The sequence below is a fragment of the Malus domestica genome, chromosome 17 (assembly GCF_042453785.1).
Source record: "Malus domestica chromosome 17, GDT2T_hap1".
Classification (NCBI taxonomy): Eukaryota; Viridiplantae; Streptophyta; class Magnoliopsida; order Rosales; family Rosaceae; genus Malus; species Malus domestica.
The window spans coordinates 24579388-24598350 of NC_091677.1; the positions used below are offsets into that span (position 1 = coordinate 24579388).

General features: G+C 37.6%; 2 protein-coding genes across 2 annotated transcripts; one reads left to right on the forward strand and one right to left on the reverse strand.

Annotated features, from left to right (window-relative positions):
• The first annotated feature begins 3722 nt into the window (after window positions 1-3722).
• LOC103440685 (pleiotropic drug resistance protein 1-like) lies at window positions 3723-11324 on the forward strand. The gene is made up of 23 exons (XM_008379376.3): window positions 3723-4224; window positions 4779-4899; window positions 5011-5099; window positions 5218-5302; window positions 5404-5563; window positions 5675-5751; window positions 6304-6357; window positions 6444-6534; window positions 6632-6933; window positions 7018-7299; window positions 7390-7706; window positions 7789-7949; window positions 8029-8132; window positions 8223-8379; window positions 8455-8642; window positions 8743-9075; window positions 9198-9488; window positions 9574-9657; window positions 9747-9880; window positions 10025-10252; window positions 10342-10513; window positions 10593-10847; window positions 10941-11324. Exons 1-23 carry the CDS (start codon window positions 3887-3889, stop codon window positions 11196-11198), a joined length of 4281 nt encoding a protein of 1426 aa, XP_008377598.1. The 5' UTR covers window positions 3723-3886; the 3' UTR covers window positions 11199-11324.
• Window positions 11325-13260: 1936 nt separating this feature from the next.
• On the reverse strand, window positions 13261-17214 carry LOC103440684 (uncharacterized). Its single transcript, XM_008379375.4, has one exon. It carries the CDS (start codon window positions 16633-16635, stop codon window positions 13414-13416), a length of 3222 nt encoding a protein of 1073 aa, XP_008377597.2. The 5' UTR covers window positions 16636-17214; the 3' UTR covers window positions 13261-13413.
• Window positions 17215-18963: the final 1749 nt, after the last annotated feature.

The window sequence follows — 18963 nt, forward strand, 5'->3', positions numbered from 1 at the left end:
TATCAAAAATAAACCCTAATAATAACAAAACAAGATATTTTTTCAATTTAAAAAAAAAAAAACGTGATACCAGGCATAGGTAATACCCAACGTAAACAAGGATTGATTTTTTATTTTTATCAAAAATAAACCCTAATTATAACAAAACAACATACTCTTTTCCTTCCTTGGAGCTTTTATCGTACTTATCATCTTGTTTTTGAATTGGTCTGATAAAAACATGCTCGAGTTTATATTTATAGACGGTTTTTTAGACAAGTAATTTTGAAAAATAATCATTCAAATATTCAAGTACCTTCCAAGAAAACAAAACTGAATCCCCATAGCTCAACAACCGAAACACAATTCAAACTGAAATAACATGAACAAGGGTAATATATTCAACTTCATGTAATTGCCATAGGATCATGTATTACCCTTGATGAATAATTGTGCCTTGTATGACGAATATATGAAGTCAAAAGCTTCACTTAAACTGTTCATATTACCCTTGTATGACGAATATCTGATAATAATTGTGCCTTTTTTTCTTCAAGTGTAATATATTCAACTTCGTATCAATCTAGGGTTTCTTCCCCCTTTTAATTATATTTTTAATTTTCCAGATTTTTTTTTCCAGTTTTATTTTATCTTTAATATTTGTTAAAATCCACATAAGCATCCATGTCATTTAATGAATAAATAAGAACCATTGGATGTCATGTAATCAAAAGGTTTAAAAAGAATGTAAAAGTATATGTAAAAATATTTGTCCCTTGATCATATCTCATATATATCATTCTATTTTGTAGTTTATGATGAAATTATATATATTTTAAGTCTAGACAGACACTTATTTACACGGAATATAATAGATTTACTTAAATCCACCTAGTCCGTCTAGACGCATGTCTGGCAGCCAAGGCACTAGGTCCCAACCCGCCGCCGGACTAGCACCTAACGTTGTTATTAGGTGAATTTAGGAAACCTCGGTGATACAAGATGAATTTCATTGATGACGAACTAAAGAACTAGGGGTTGACAAAGGGCCTTCTCTTAAATATACAATATACATAGATAATATATGAATTGAGTAAGATTATACCTATAGATTCTCTTTAGTTTATCTGTGTTTTTTTCTTAATTTGTTCATTTGTATATCGAACTAAGCCCATAACGTGTGGCCCAATCGACATGGGCTGCACCGGAGTTGGATCCAATATAACTGTTTTGGCCCGGTGATATGTATGCTACACTAAGACAACTGCCACTCAACCGTAGTGTGTGTTGTTTTTTGACTCTTTTTATGGAGAGCAACTTCCATGAAATGGGTCATGTGGTGATGAACCATGTTTTATATAAGTCGTTCTCCATTTTATGGAGTTTGAGCACATGAATTATACAAAAGCTTAGGTCTCAACCGCTAGCATAACTAAGACGTACTATTGCTTATTTATATGATTTTTTTTTTCTGGCGTACTTAAGGAGAATGCGGCATGAGCACTTTCCACAAGGTCACCCATCCTAAGAGTTTAAGACTATTTATGTCCAAATCCGCTTAACTACAGAATTGTGATGAGATCTGATGCATCTGAGTTTGGTACGAGACTTTAGTTGGAAAGAGCCTGAAATATGTTCAAGTCTTAGAATCCTTCTTGTTTTGGTTGTTCCAGGCCCAAAGTTCTTATTAGTTTGGTCTTGTTTGGACTTGAGCCCATTGTTCACCAAAGAATACATTAATTATGGCCCATAAATGAAGTGCATGGTGGAACCAAACATGAAAGAAGAGTAAATTGTAGCAGTGGTTCCTCAACTTTAATCAAATTGGAGCAACGGTCTCTCAACTAAAAATCCATTAACATTGGTCCCTCAACTCATCAAAATGTGTAGCTATGGTCCTTTTCGTCAACTTCATCAGAATTTTGTTAAAATGAGTTATTTTGGAAGGACCATTGCTACAATTGGGGTCCCCCAACTCATCAAAACATGTAGCTATGGTCCTCTTCATCAACTTTGTCAGAATTTTGTCAAAATGAGTTATGTTGGAAGGACCATTGCTACAATTGGGTTAAAATTGAGGGACCACTGCTCCAAATAGGTTAAAGTTGAGTGACCAATGATAATGAATTTTTAGTTGATGAACCATGGTTGCACATTTTGATAAATTGAGAGATCAATGGTAATGGATTTTTAGTTGAGGGACCATTGCTCCAATTGAGTTAAAGTTAAGGGATCATTGCTACAATTTACTCCATGAAACAAAGAAATAGAAAGAGTGAGATATAACCTTGGCTGCACGGTAGGGTTTCTTGCATACTACACTTGGATATTCTTTTCATTTATAGTTGCACTTCAACCATTGGATAAAACCCAATGGCTAATAGATATATTGGGAATTGACAAAAAAAAAATAGATATATTGGGTGATAGATATTCTCTTACAAGAAAGTCCAACAATGTAAAATGTTTGTGTTGCAACACCAAATTTAATTAAGAGAAATTTTATTTGAACCCAGTTGTCTTATCTCTACACCCAATTAAAACATTTTTTCTATTAAACTTCCAAGTTAGCCCTTAAATAAATAACAATAAAAAAATAAATATTGGTGTTTTTATCTCTGCACCTAATAACTCAAAACCTAGCACATCACTGCACTCCTCCATTGTTTTCGGCGAAACCCACCAAAGCAACAACAAAAAATTCTATCAAGATCACAAACGACCATGGGCTCCAAAATTTTCGATTAGGATTATTTATTGGAAATTTTAGGGGTAAATTATCAAGACCATATCCAATAATATAATCGAAATTCAAGTCATGTAAATGTAGTTTCATCCACGGCACAATTTGGAGAACCCAAAAAAGAAAATAAGCAAAAGCTGCAAATCAAAACCATTTTTGTGAAGGAGAAGCTAGGGGAAGCCATACCTGCCCCAGTGAACGAGCTTCCGTGGAGAAAAGCAGCAGATGCAACACTAGAGCAGCTGCTTCTGCTTGGAAAAAAAACATTCATATGGTCATATGTTACTTTGGGCACCCTCAGCTTCTTATCAGACATCATATTTTCCATCTCCATAAACTATAAATTGGCGCTACCATTTGGTCTGTTTGTTGGGTGCTTCTTGACTGATGTTTTGAAGGAGACATTGTAGGAAGTGCTTTCCAGGTCGGAGGAGAATGCCAGTGGGGTAGCAGTTTGTTTCGCGGAAAATAATGGAGGGGTGGAGTGGTGCGCTAGGTTTTGGGTTATTGGGTGTAGAGATAGAAACATCAATTTTTATTTTCTTATTTATTTATTTAAGGTTAAACTTGAAAGTTTAGTGGATAAAACTTTTTAGTTGGGTGTAGAGATAAGATAACTGGATCCAAATAAAATTTTCCTTTAATTAATGATCGAGATTCATGTATTGTCTGACAAAAGAACATTTTATGCATCTCAACGCAGTTTAAAGCATTGTATATGTTTGATTAAATGCTTGAATTATATCCTCTCTCTTCTTTTTTCACCAAAAAGGAGGACGATGCTTGAATGTTTTTTAATTTTTTTTTTCCTGGTTTAAAATCATGCATCCACAAAAGAAGGTGGCACCATTTCTGAAAAAAAGCAAAAAGAATAGTTCCCTCTGTATATGGTCACCACATATATCTACAACGCGAGAGAAAAGGCGATGACATCTCGATCCCCCTAGTTTTGTTCCTATTTCCATCAACCGTGGCAACATATATATTCTAACAAGAAAATCTTCTGAAAGTCTTTGGTGTAAAAGCTTTTCTCTCTGCTGGATATAAATGAATCTCACATGCAGTATCTGTATATGTATACTTAATCGTCTTAGGGTTGTTGATACATTAGAGTTTTAACCTTTTTCCTTGCATATTAAAGAATAGATTATAGTTGAGGTTGCAATGGACACAAGAAATCATATTTACGAAGCAAGTCAGAGTTTTCGAGCAAACAGTTCTTCGGTTTGGAGGGACACTGGTATGGAAGTTTTCTCGAGGCCGTCCATGACTTCCAACCATGAAGATGAAGAAGAAGACCTCAAGTGGGCTGCACTTGAAAGACTTCCCACATTCAACCGTTTAAAGAAAGGTTTGCTCACTTCTTCAAGCGGCGAGGCAAGTGAAGTTGATGTCCGTAAACTTGGGTTTCAAGAAAGGAATAATTTAATTCAGAGGCTTGTGAAAGATACCGAAACCCAGAACGAGAAGTTCTTAATGAGGCTGAGAGAGCGACTCGATAGGTAATTAATGTACTAACATATTTATATATCAGTCATACTACAATGCGGTTAACTACAGTTTAAAAAGGTGTAGTCAAGTTTATCGACTGCCTAAGTATCAATAATATCGAATACATATAAGAACTTTAACAAAGTGCAGTTTACCGCACTACAAATGGTTGCTATGGCTACATTGTTTATATTTGGTTGCTCTTCAAGAGAGTATCGAAAAAATGTACCAGTTTCAAGGGATACAAAGCGGAATTTTCCCTTTCAACTATCGTATTACTAATAAACCATTATTCAATGATTCCCTTTAGAATTACTCTTGTTATCAATTAGCGCTGAAGGAATCACATGAATAGAACCACATTATGGGGATGTCAGCTGTTTTGAGAATATCTCACATGTTAGATGGAATACTGCATCAAAAGTTCAAAATTAATTGAACTTCTCCACCCATTGTCAATTGCTTTTGGGTAGATGCTGACATTCTAATGAACCGATTAATTGGTTTTGTATTGTGTTGGATACTTGAACTCTTTAACACCTTTAACTTGTTGGAAATATGTCAGAGCTGGAGTGGAAATTCCAGCACTGGAGGTAAGATACGAGCATGTCAAAGTTGATGCAGAAGCTCATGTAGGAACAAGGGCGTTGCCTTCATTCTTTAACTTTTACATTAATTTTTTTGAGGTAAACCTGCAATCGAATCAAGATTACGTCTTTCTTGCTGTTCGAATTAAACCTGGATTTTCTTAATTCTTCCTCCTGCTTATGTTGCCCTTCAATCTTGTTTTTCTTCAGGGCATCTTGTCTAGTCTCCACTTGCTTAAGAGTAGGAAGAAACACGTGTCTATCCTCCGTGATCTTAGTGGAATCATTAGGCCTAGCAGGTAAAAATGCAAAGACTCTGATCATCTATACCTGAAATTAATGACATGTTATAGCGATTACTTGGTTCCCAAATTTTGTTATTAACTTTTGTTTGGGGGGCTGATGCAAATTTTGCAGAATAACATTGCTTTTAGGTCCTCCAAGTTCTGGAAGGACCTCGTTATTGCTGGCTCTTGCCGGGAAGCTTTCGCCAGATGTAGAGGTAAGTTAATATTGCTACATATAGAGCTTTAGCTGTTCGCGCTGTATTCAGTTAAGTAGCTTCAGAACTAGAATCCATAAGTTTTTGAACTTTACGTACAGTTCTCAGGGAAGGTGACATACAATGGCCTTGACATGAATGAATCTGCACCTTGGAGAGCTTCTGCCTACATCAGTCAGCATGATATCCATAATCCTGAAATGACTGTAAGAGAAACCTTGTCCTTCTCTTCTAGATGCCAGGGGGTCGGACATCGTCATGGTTAGTTTTTTTTTTATGAGTACAGATTCTATTTATCAGAATTCAGATCACTATATCTACTATTTCTAACTTATTCGCAGGATGACTAATTGTTAATATGGCCATCTACAGAATGGTTAGCAGAACTGTCAAGGAGAGAGAAAGCAGCAAATATTCAGCCTGATCCTGATATTGATGTCTTCATGAAGGTAAAAAACTGAAGCTAGATATATTATGTGATTTTCGGGCTAATAAGGATGTCCTCATTGAAAAAATTTATGGACATTCTATTTCCAGAATGTGATTTCAACGATCGTTACCATTCAGTTTTTAGAGTCTTTTTCAAGGATTTTCCCATCCAAAAATTGGCTACATCGATCAGTAATTGTTTAGCTGTTTGATTATCCGTAATTTCTTTTCTGTAATCTGATAAACAATGTTTTCCGCACATTTTGGATGACGGTACAGTATTTTTGTACAGAGATACGCTTGAATAAGGACCTAAGATAAGATATAAACGTTCCAATGAAATGGATTATGTTGTGGCCCTAGGAAGGATGTCCATAACCTAGACTAATGGGACTGGTTGTGACAATCTCATGATTCCATATTTCAAGCTAAAATACGTATGTCAAGATATGTAGCTTGTGTAAATCTTCTCCATTCTTAAAGTCACCAAGATTAAAACCAACTTTTGGTGATTTTGCAATCTTAAGGTGGTATTGTAAATGCCAAGCTTGAGTTGGTTTCAAATATTTCAGGCATCAGCTTTACAAGGCCAGAAGGCAAATGTTTTCACAGATTATGTTCTGAAGGTATCATCTCCACATCACAATCCATTACTATTCATTGGTTTCAAAAATTTATCAGGTTAGTCATTAACTTCGCTTTCCACTCGCAGATTTTAGGACTAGACATATGTGCAGAAACCATGGTCGGGGATGGAATGCTAAGGGGTATTTCGGGTGGTCAAAAGAAGCGTGTCACAACCGGTATTTAGGCACAAGCTTTTATTTCAAGTGATGTGTTGTACTTGTATGTCTCCTGGACCTAGTAATTGTCTGAATAACTCTACCGATTACATTGCAGGTGAGATGCTGGTTGGACCGGCAAAGGTTCTGTTCATGGATGAGATTTCTACTGGTTTGGACAGCTCAACAACTTATCAAATTGTGAACTCACTTAGGCAATCCATGCACATTCTCAACGGAACTGCTGTTATTGCTCTACTCCAGCCGCCACCAGAAACTTATAACCTTTTTGATGACATTATACTCCTCTCCGATGGTCAAATTGTGTACCAGGGGCCCCGTGAACACGTGCTAGAGTTTTTTGAGTCCTTAGGCTTCAAATGTCCTGAAAGAAAAGGCGTGGCCGATTTTCTGCAGGAAGTAAGCTTAGATTTACATGATTGATCTCTTACCTATGTGAGCCCATCTCCTTTATGTTTTCGCATAATTGAATTGTTGTTGTAGGTGACTTCAGAGAAAGATCAGGAGCAATATTGGGCTCATAGGGATAAGGCTTACAAATTTGTCACGGTCAAGGAATTCACTGATACATTTCAGTCTTTCCATGTTGGGAAGAAAATAAAAGAGGACCTTTCGGTTCCATTTGACAAGAGTGACAAGGGTGCAGAACTTTTGGCTCCCCAAAAATATGGTGTTGGAAAGAAAGAACTGCTTAAAGCCTGCATGTCAAGAGAATACTTGCTAATGAAGAGGAACTCATTCGTCTATGTATTCAAGTTTGTACAGGTTAATCAGAATTCTACTTTATTATATTTAGTTTTAGTTATACAGTTTTGTGCGTCTATAATATTCTCTTAATCTTCTTTATTCTAATAGCTTATAGTGATGGCATTCATTACAATGACACTCTTCATACGGACAAGGATGCATCGAGATTCAATAACAGATGGAGGCATTTTCACTGGTGCCTTATTTTTCTGTATGATAATGGTCATGTTCAACGGAATGTCTGAGCTCAGTTTGACCATTGCCAAGCTTTCTGTTTTTTACAAGCAAAGGGACCTCATGTTTTTCCCTGCCTGGGCGTATGCACTTCCCGGATGGTTGATCAAGGTTCCCCTCTCATTCGTGGAAGTTGCAATTTGGGTTTTCATGACGTACTACGTCATTGGTTTCGATCCAAATGTGCATAGGTAATGCTTGGATTTGTAACTGTGTTGGAAATTTTCGTTTACATTTTTTCAATTTCTGTTCTGTTAATCTATGTGTGTGCAGGTTGTTTAGACAATACTTTATATTCATACTTGTCCATCAAATGGCTTCTGGATTATTCCGACTTATTGCAGCACTTGGTAGGAATATGGTTATTGCTACCACAGGCGGATCATTTGCACTACTAGTACTCTTTGTAAACGGTGGCTTTGTTCTTTCAAGAGGTATGGTACATACAAGTTTGACACAAAATTAGACTTGCGAAGCAAGACAATCCTCGTAATGCACATTTCTTTGCTGCAGTGGATATAAAGAAATGGTGGATATGGGCTTACTGGATATCACCAATGATGTATGCGCAGAATGCAGTGGAAGTAAACGAGTTCCTAGGGAATAGCTGGAAACATGTAAACTATTGACTTAGCCATGTATAAAAATTAAAGGTTTTTTGTTTGTCTCGTAATCTCTCTGAAGTTTGGATTGCTTTCGCATGAAAGGTTCTTCCAAACACAGAACAGCCATTGGGAATTTTGGTTTTGAAGTCTAGAGGATTCTTTACAGAACAACGTTGGTATTGGATAGGAGTTGGGGGCCTGATTGGATTTATAATATTATTCAACTTGGCTTATGTCTTGGCCCTCACTTATCTCGACTGTGAGTACCTTACTTTGAATTAATAAATTGAAATGTGAGAGCTCATGTTTTCACATTGTTCAAATAATTGTACAGCTTATGACAAGGCTCAGAGTAGTCAATTGGACGAATCTCAAGAAAATGAACAAGCTCAAAAAACTGCAAATGAAGGGAACAAAGCTAGCGCTGAGATAAACTCCAGTAAGAAAAAAGGAATGACTCTTCCATTTCAACAACAATCTCTCACCTTTAATGACATTGTGTACTCTGTTGACATGCCACCGGTAATTAACAAATTTTCATGTTTACGATTCAGATAGCAAGTTGTTTTTACTTTTAAAATAGCACATTTACAAAACACAGTTGGTTTAATTGAACTTGCAGGAAATGAAGAATCAGGGTGTCAGTGAGGATAAGCTGGTGCTTTTGAAGGGTGTGAGCGGTGCTTTCAGGCCTGGCGTCCTCACCGCTTTGATGGGTGTCAGTGGTGCTGGTAAAACTACTCTCATGGATGTGCTAGCTGGTAGGAAAACTGGGGGTTATATTGACGGTGACATCAAAATTTCTGGATATCCCAAAAAGCAAGAAACCTTTGCTCGTATTTCAGGATACTGTGAACAAAATGACATCCATTCTCCTCATGTTACTGTCTATGAGTCTTTGCTTTTTTCTGCTTGGCTCCGCCTACCCTCTGAAGTCAATTCTACAACAAGAAAGGTTGCATTCTGGAAACCTCGTCCTTGCTCTTTTATCCAGCTAATAAAGGATGGTTTTATAACTTTGACTAAAAGTTCTAGTGTTCAAAAGCTATAGCAATTCTAAATTTTAACTGATGGCAGATGTTTGTGGAGGAGGTGATGGAGCTTGTGGAACTAAAACCTTTGCGGAAAGCGCTAGTTGGCTTGCCAGGTGTGAATGGTCTCTCGACTGAGCAACGGAAGAGGCTCACCATTGCTGTTGAACTAGTGGCAAACCCTTCCATAATATTCATGGACGAGCCAACTTCGGGGCTAGATGCTAGAGCTGCTGCAATTGTCATGAGAACAGTTAGGAACACAGTGGACACTGGAAGAACAGTTGTCTGCACCATTCATCAGCCAAGCATCGACATATTTGAATCTTTTGATGAGGTGAGAAATGTTGGTACATCACTAATACTAAAGCTATATGTTCGCACAATTATCTGACAGTAATACATTCAACAAAATGTTCCAGTTATTGTTGATGAAGCGTGGAGGAGAAGAAATATATGTAGGGCCTTTAGGTCACCATTCTTGTGATTTGATCAAGTATTTTGAGGTATGTGATAACGATAATCTGCAGTGGAACAACGCGTTTTAGTTTTAATCTACATGCTTTTAGTGACGTAGATGATGCATTATGTCTAGGACATTGAAGGAGTCAGTAAAATTAAAGGTGATTACAACCCTGCAACTTGGATGTTGGAAGTTAGCTCTTATGCACAAGAACAAGCTTTGGGAGTTGATTTCTCCAAAGTGTACAAAAATTCTGAACTGTATCGGTAGGTATTATCGTAAATGCATCATCAGACTTTATGGCATAAAACACATCTTACTGTTTGAAATTCTGTATTTATCTTAGCCTTCATGGTAATGCAATTGAAATATAGTAATGAAGTAGTACAACTGTCCGGCGTGTGTCTCAGGAGAAACAAAGAACTTATTAGGCAACTGAGCACGCCTCCTCCCGATTGCAGCGATCTCCATTTCCCTTCTCAATACTCTCAATCATTTTATGCTCAATGCATAGCATGCTTTTGGAAACAAAGATTGTCATATTGGCGCAATCCACCATACACTGCTGTAAGATTTTTGTTCACAGCTATCATAGCCATCATGTTTGGCACAATGTTCTGGGACCTGGGCTCCAAAACGTAAGCTGCATCTATCGTTTATCAACAAAAGTTCAACCTCTTGTAATTCCAATCAACATATAAACACATTTCCATCCTCCCCATTGTAGGAAAAAGCAGCAAGACCTGTTTAATGCAATGGGCTGTATGTATTGTGCTGTTCAATTCATTGGAATCCAAAATGCTGGTAGTGTGCAGCCAGTCGTTTCAGTTGAACGAACGGTTTTCTACAGAGAAAAAGCTGCTGGAATGTATTCACCCTTAGCGTATGCCTTTGCACAGGTAGTCGATTTACACAATTTTCATAATTCTTCTACAATGAGTTAATATTTTATGTAAGCAACTTCAATGTTCTATGCAGATTATAATTGAGCTCCCGTACATTTTTATCCAAACTCTGGTTTACGCTGTCATCGTGTACTCCATGATGGGACATCAATGGACTGCTGCTAAATTCTTTTGGTATTTGTTCTTCATGTACTTCACATTGTTATATTTCACCTTTTATGGGATGATGGCCGTGGCTGTGACGCCAAATTTCCACATTGCTACTATAATTTCCTCCGCATTTTATGGAGTGTGGAACCTCTTTTCCGGATTTATTGTCCCGCGAACTGTAAGTATTGTTTTCAAATGCCACCTTTATTTTGGTCATTTCGCGCATAGACACTAATGGAAGTGTTACTTTGTACTTTCTGGTTCGTAACAGAGAATGCCCGTGTGGTGGAGATGGTACTATTATATATGTCCAGTTTCTTGGACCTTATATGGACTAGTTATATCACAGTATGGAGATATGGACGACATGCTTGACAATGGTGTAACAGTTAAACAGTTTTTGAAAAGTTATTTCGGCTTCGAACACAAGTTTCTAGGACCAGTTGCAGGTATTGTTACAGCGTTTGTTATTCTCTTCGGACTTATTTTTGCCGTTTCCATCAAGGTTTTCAATTTCCAGAAGAGATAGAAATTTATTTACGTTGGATGTCACTGAACTCGTAGATACGATGAAAGTTATCATCAATCTGTAATTTTGCATACCATTTGTAGCATGTATACCTTCGAAATATAAATGGTATTATCAGTTTGTGCATCTTGTATTACCACTGATCTCATTCTTGTACGAAGTATTTACCAAAGCACGAGGTTTTGCAGTTCTTGGATTGGCTCGATTTCTTGCATTACAAGATTTCTCTATCTCCAGGGTTTACTGCAAATTATGAAACTTCAAACCATTTGGATTATCTTCGCGTATCTTCACGGTTAAGATTGATTAAGGGAATTACGATGACTTGATATGTACCTTGTTTTAGTAATCTAAAATTGTTCTTCGCGAATAATACAAAGAAACATCTATCGATTTGAAAATTAAACGCCAGAATAGAGAAGGCAAAGATGAATCCGAAGAGCATTGTAACCCCAACACGCACTGCTGCAACAACTCCCACAAAATCATGTCTGAAACCAAAGTAATGTCTCAGGAATTGTTCACAGCTTGACGGCCATTACTGAGCACATCGTTCAGATCTCCAAACTGTGATGCGATCAATCCATACAAGGTCCAAGCCACCGACTGTGGGATGATGAATCCTGAAAAGAGGTTCCACGTTGAATAAAATGCAGAGGAAACAATCGCAGCAATATGATGGTTTGGCGTCACAGCCACAGTCATCATGCCGTAAAATGTGAAGTACAGCATTTTGTATCCCGAGGAAGAGAACGGCAGCATACAGAGAACCCATTTCATTGAACAAATCTTGTTGCCTTTTTCTGCATCAAATAACACAAAGCAAATTTGAACACAGGAAAAATGGAGAAAAAAGAAAGAAGAAGAAAAGGCTAATGAGTTTTTCCAACTCATTTCTTTATTTCCTTGTTCCAACTTACGTTTTGGAGCCGAGGTTCCAGAACATTGACCACAACATCAATGCTACGACAGTTGCCAAGAGAAATCTCACTGCATTGTATAAAGGTTGCGCCGATATGACCAATGTTGTTTCCATAAGCAAGCAATGGACTGGACGAGGAATGGTTGCGAGTATTGAGTAGGGAAATACAGGTCCCATGAAGAAGGAGCGGGTGTGCTGAATTCAAGTAATTATTTCCTGCAGAGAACGAACCATATAGAGGGAATTGCATGTCCATCTGAATTGGTATTGAAATTGTTCAAAACCATACCGCTTGGTTTATACCTCTTGATTAAGAGACACCACTTCGTATGAAACATGTCTCTTCAATTTGAATTGATATTCAAACTACTAGAACATGTTTCTAATATAATAGAAAGGTTAGGGAGCAGAGCTTGCTGTCTACTTCGCCAGCCTTCACTGTCCCGTTCTGTAACTTCCCTTCTTTCGTCCATCCCCGAGGCTGTAAAAAGAGAGAAAGGGGCGGCTATCCAACGGGAGACGTTTTGGTTGTATGCCACGAGATCCCTATGGACAAGGGGACAAGTGAATCATTGCTTTTTGGGTGCGGGCAGCCCTCTACCATCCATCCCATCGCATTCCATCGTATCATATTGTACTTAAGTGTTTTATGAGTTAGATATGGAGTATCAACCCTTAATACCAAAAGGACACAACTCCACCTTCGAAAAGGAGTGAGAATTTGAAATCTAAAGAGTAGACCGACCGATCGCCCTTGTCCAGGTGCACTGTTTTGTGCTTTAATGCCTAGGCCGACTCGTTAGCCAGAAAAGGCCGACCAGTCACCCGTGTCTGAAGTTCCAGACAGAGGCCACAGCCTTTATTTGACCGGTTGTTCGTTTTACCTCAAATGTAATCCAAAAAACAAGTCACAAGGTTGGTTAGTAACAAGTAACAACCATACCTTGAAGTCTACTGTATATTACATTGTCCTGAGTAATACAAATTAGGGTTTTGGTCTTGAGACAAAATGGTGAACGCGGCCGGCCTGGGTGAAGAAAAAATCGAACACCAAACTTCGAGTGCAAGAGTAGACGCTTTTAACAAAGAAAAAAAAGGCACACAGAATCTAAAGCAGCAGCACAAGACAGAACAGGTAAATTGGAGAATTTGTGTCTTATCATTATTCTTTTAGAAGCCAACATGAACATGCCAAAGTGAGAACAAACTTCAAAGTAACATCAACCGTGCATATATTTTTACAACACCACCTTTTTCTGTATGTAATCTTAAAGGGTTTTACACATTACGATTCTACTCACCATCATCATTCTCTTTCTCTTTCTCGTGTCTAGCATTACCATTGACACTCGAAACAAGCTCAGCTTCAAATGCCATGGAACTTGAAGGCAACCTCTCATACATTCTCGAACCCAAAGGAAGAAGCCTATATTGCCCCACGGTAAGAGTCTGGCTGATCCTCTCGTAACTCCACCTCTGCTGAGCATAGACTATACCTGCAAGTATGATTGCTGTAACCGGTATGGCAATATCCCCAAACTTGGAGTAAAAATCCATAGTCGGGTTGACAAGCTCGTAGTCCTCTGCAAAGTAAGGATTGAGAGCAGGAGCTCTAATATAATCATAAATGTGAGGGAAGATTCTGACCAATGTGATTGCAAAGAAATAGAACTTTCTGAGCGGTTTGCAATCCATCTGCCACACAAGGTTGCCAATGATTTGTGGGAGAAGGAAAAAATCTTGAACAAGACCGACATACTCCTCTAGCTCAGTTTCCCACTCCCACAGTGCATGAGAATTTGCTCTAGCTATTCTATAGCTTTTTGTCCGAATATATCTTCTGCTAGTTGTCATACTATGAATGATTAAAACAATGATATAGCCAATAAAATGTATTGCAAAGGTAGTCAGAAGCACCCGTTTATCACTAGGTACACGATGTGGCTCAAGAGGAGTTTGCGTAAGTAATCTGATTCGAGATTTCCACACCTTCTGACAAAGCCTTAAAGTGAGTAAAAGTGAAACCATCACCAGAAACTTTACCGTGTAATCAAGTATATGGAACCACTGATTGTTCTCAAGGTCATACGAAGATGTTGCATTGGAGTCGGAAGATATCCTCTTGAAGAGCGCTTCAGCATCAGTGACCAGAGGAATGCTGTACCCAATGGCTTGGATACCTAGCATGACCAGAGACATGTAAGGAACAGTATCCACATTATGCCTGATGTAAAACAGTTGGCTTAAAATGCCAGAAATTGCCAGGGAAAGAGTCAAAATCCGGAGGATTCCCTCAATGCCTCGACGAGAGAGGATGCTTTCCCGCTGTTTTCTGTACATAATTGGAAGAGTTCTGAGCTTGACTGTACTAAAGAAAAGGGGGTCATCTTCATTCCTTTGACTGGCTACGGAAATACTTGCTGTTGGATTGCCTAACCATAGAGATGTAGTGGGAGGATACGACACAACCACCTCAATTAAACAATCAAGCCCAGCCTCAAGATCCATGCTCTCATACAAGATCTTCCACGAGGCTCGAACATCCCTGCAGCCAACTAGATACATCTTTCCCACATGTGGGTCATAAAGACCCTCCAGAAAGAGAACTGAAAAATTGCTGAAACCTTTCCCAGTGATGGTGAGTTGTGCAGATATATTCATAAGGAGCTGCTTTTCAGTGTATTCAGCCTTCGTGTGGTAAGGAGTCCCCTCTTCTGCAGTTGAACTGTTTTGTGGAGACCAAAAGCGCCCAAACAAGGGACCGACTGACAGAATCTCCATCTGAATATCTATTCTTGGAGAGTGAAGATCTCGGATTGGATCGAGAAATGCAGACTCGTGAAGGGTTAGGTCTTCCGAGAGAAGAGAAAGACTGACTTGAAAAGATTCTGTATCTTCCAGTTTGGGAAAATTCAGCAGTGATTTTTTTATGACAGTTCCAACACTAAAGGCCTCATTTTTTTCCAAGATAATAGCAGCTGAATCAAGTTTTGTGTACCTGTAGTTTGGACTGGAGGTTCTGAAGTAATTCCACAGCTCTGTAGGTTGCACTAGCTTTTCAAAGGAGAGAGGAAAATACAATGCACCACTGTTATTGATGCTGGATAAACTTCCATAAATAATGCTTCGTTGCTTTATGGAAAAAGAGACTGGTATGTACAGGCAGATTCGACTATTGCATTGACCTCCTTGAACATCAGCAAGTCCAAGGCAACCAGCCATGCAAAGCTGCCCACTGGTAGACTTCCATATTCCTTCCGCTGCAACAGTCATGTTGTTAAGCCCAGATCTCTTTGCCGCAGTATACTCATTCTCTAGCGGGGAAACAGCTCTAAACACAGCTGAAACCGTTGCTGAACTGGCATTTCCTGCGGCATTTTTTTGTTCACACTTGATATCCTGCATAAAAATTTTAACACCTTTAAAGCTTCCATTTGATGCCCTAATCTCTTTATCTGCCACAAATGGACCCAGCTTGCTGCAAAAATCACCCGGGAAATTACATCTCCAGTTTGGCAAGACAGTGAAAGCTTGTTCCCGTGTAACTTCTTGGAGGATTTCACAAAACGAAGGACCTTTGTAAATGCTAATGCCACCATATATCAAGTTATCATTAGAAGGGTACGGATCACATGCTCTTGACACGATCTTTTCAGCTCCAAACTCATACGTTGCGGACTTTCCCAACTGTGATGAAATGTGAACCGTATCAAAGTACTTTGAGTTTGACTTTGAATTTAAGCTTCTTAATTCTCCTTGGATAACCCTATTTGTCAATGAGAAAGTCGCTGGATAATGAAGAATTAGTAGAATCTGATCATCTTCGGAAAGAGGAGGTTGGTCGTAATTTTCATCAGAAGCCTTCAACCACTCCCAGGGATTAGCAGAATCAGTCTCCCGGGACGGCAACATTGTACTCCCCAACAAACACATTACTCTTTCCCCACCATTTTTCTTGGATTCAGTGTAAATCCCTTGGAAGGAAACTGTGAGCTGAGAATGGCCGGGCCATATTTGAAATTTTGGATTTCCTTCGTACCTATAATCCGCAAAGCTACCGCCTTTAGTAATGCCCAAAACCATGACCCCACTAACACTCACTGACTTCTTGGATCGATGGGCACGATCAACATCCATAACCCAAAATGAAACCAAGTTCGATGACGTACGATTAATATCCTCCACCAAGCTCATTTCAAATTCTCTATCATCAAATGGGATAATTGGAGCATCACCCACCTCCTGCCTCCAGTCCCCATTGACAAAAAAGAGCTCAGTTTTTATGCTATAAATTCGATTATCTTCAGCTTTCAGTTCAGAAGCAGAAGAAAGAACAAAACGACATTCTTTCTTCACTTCATCGATCCGATCATAGCTGTAAGTAACAGGGCTTCCACTTCTTCCATTTGTAAATTCGAATCCTGGTTCTGATTGTTCTGAATAAGTGAGCCCCAAACTAAACAGCAACCCATAAACGCTCCAAACCACAACAACCAAACATGCAAACTTCATCATCTCAAACTTTCTACAATTCCTATCACTTTCTTCAAGGTTTCTCAGCCGCCCAGAGCCTTAAACTACTCAAATTTGAAAACCCAAGTCTTCAAATCTCAAATTTCTACTCAGTTTCCACAAATTTCATCCATCCACAGAGGTCAAGTCAATGAACAATATAACACAATATCCTTGAAAGGGTACTCAATCTTAAGCCTATACTTTCATGGATAGTGTTTGAATCCAACCGAAATTTTAAAGTAAGGAACACAAACCTGAATCTGTCCACTCTTGCATGGATTACTGTGAAGAAGATGAACCCCACTTGCCGAAACTTGGATCTAGAGAGAGAGAGAGAGAGAGAGAGAGAGAGAGAGCAAGCAGAGTTGATTGGATCTAGAGAGATGGAGAAAGTGAGACGGTTGAGTGAATCTGAAGCTGAACTGGTTTCTGGTGGAACACCAAACAGTGAATGTTTTTCTCAAGTTTTTGGCTTTTCGTGATTTTTTTTTCCGCATGAACTTGAAGATATTTCTCTCTTTCTAGAAATAACGGTCAACTCCTTTAAACAAACGATTGAACTCCAGACGTTCCCTAAATTTTTTTTTTTTTTTTTTTTCTGACAAAACGATGGCGATTTTACATAGAATATTATTTTACATTTGTTACAAAAATCGCAACTGGCCTTTTATTACAAGGAATCTTAATGAAAAGAGTTTGGGCTAAGTTTATTTTAACAAAAAATCATGTTATAACTTTATTTAATGAAAAAGAATCAAAATTTAATGAAAAATCCTTAAATTTTAATAAAAATGATAAAAAAAACTTAATTTTTAATGAAAAAGACACAATTAAAAAAAAATAAAAATCTTACGCGCGTGCATGACCTTTACACTATTTATGAAATTAAAAGATATTATACTATTTATTGGTCCAATTCATAAATAGTGCCTAGTTTTTTGTCCACTTTCATAAGTAGTGTCTAGTTATTGATCATGTTTCATAAATAATGTATAGTATATGGTACAGTTTCATTAATAGTATCTCTTTCTTGGTTCGGTTTCATAAATAATGTTTAGTTATTGGTCCACTTTCATAAATAGTATCTAGTTATTGGCCATGTTTCATAAATATTGTTTAGTTCTTACTCTAGTTTCATAAATAGTGTATAGTACAGTTTCATATATAGTTTCCACCTATTGGTTTAGTTTTGGAAATAATGCCTAATTCTTGTTTTTGTTTCATAAATAGTGTATACTTATTGATCCTGTTTCATAAATAGTGTATACTTATTGGTCTAGTTTCATTAATAGTGTTTACTTATTTGTGAAATTTTATAAATAGTGTTTCATTCTTGATTCAGTTTCATAAGGTTTGAAACTTAGACTCTTTTTGGTCCTGTAAAAGCACCCATTGCGTCGAAAACGATGAACCCAAAAGTGACTCTTTAGATTAAAACCTTTAGAAGATTATGTTCTCAGTAATTATATTTAAAAAGCTGTTTTCAATTACCAAATTAAAATTTCCTCACTTTTTTCATATACCTACACTAATAAATGTAGCTCTCGATCCAATTTCTTGAGTTTGAGTGTCATCTTGGAGAAACTTTTCCGTGTGCCCGTAACACAAATGCTATACCATGTGTTATTATATAAGTGGGGTGGAAAATTTTATTTTTTATGTTATTAATTTTTTAACATAAGAATCTCGCAACTTGTATGGATTGTATCATCCCGTATTCTGGGCACATGGAAAAGTTTTTCGTCCTCATGACTACTATTAGAAAACAACACCACAAAAATAAAACAAAAGAATGTAATTCAATTCAAAGTATTTTTCTTATTCTATTCAACAACAAAACAAACAAACAAACAAACAAACAAAAAACTACTAATAATGTAGCTGACGATGGGACAAAAGGTAGGAGAAAAAAAGTGGACTGTTTGAATTTGGTTTTTTTTTTTGGGGGGGGGGGGGGTGAGGTATGCGCCCAACGCAATGGGATTTCTTAAGTTTTTTTTTAGTCTTTTGTCCTTGTTATTAAAATAAAGTTAGTTGGTGGTTTTTTATTAAAATGTAAAGATTTGAAGTCCTTTTCATTAATTTTTCTAATTGTGAAAATGTGTTGTGTTCTTTTATGACGGCATAAGTTCAAACTATGTCGGTAACTAACTAACGTTATCGCTTGACTCAAAAAAAAAATATTTATTACAAAAATCTATTATCTCTCTCTTTCCATTTTCCCACTACCATTTAAATTCGTTAAAAATGCATCTTCTATAATTCTTTTGTTATTTTTTAAGTAAGCTCATAGTTGCCAGTCAAAATTCTAATTAAGATATTAATATT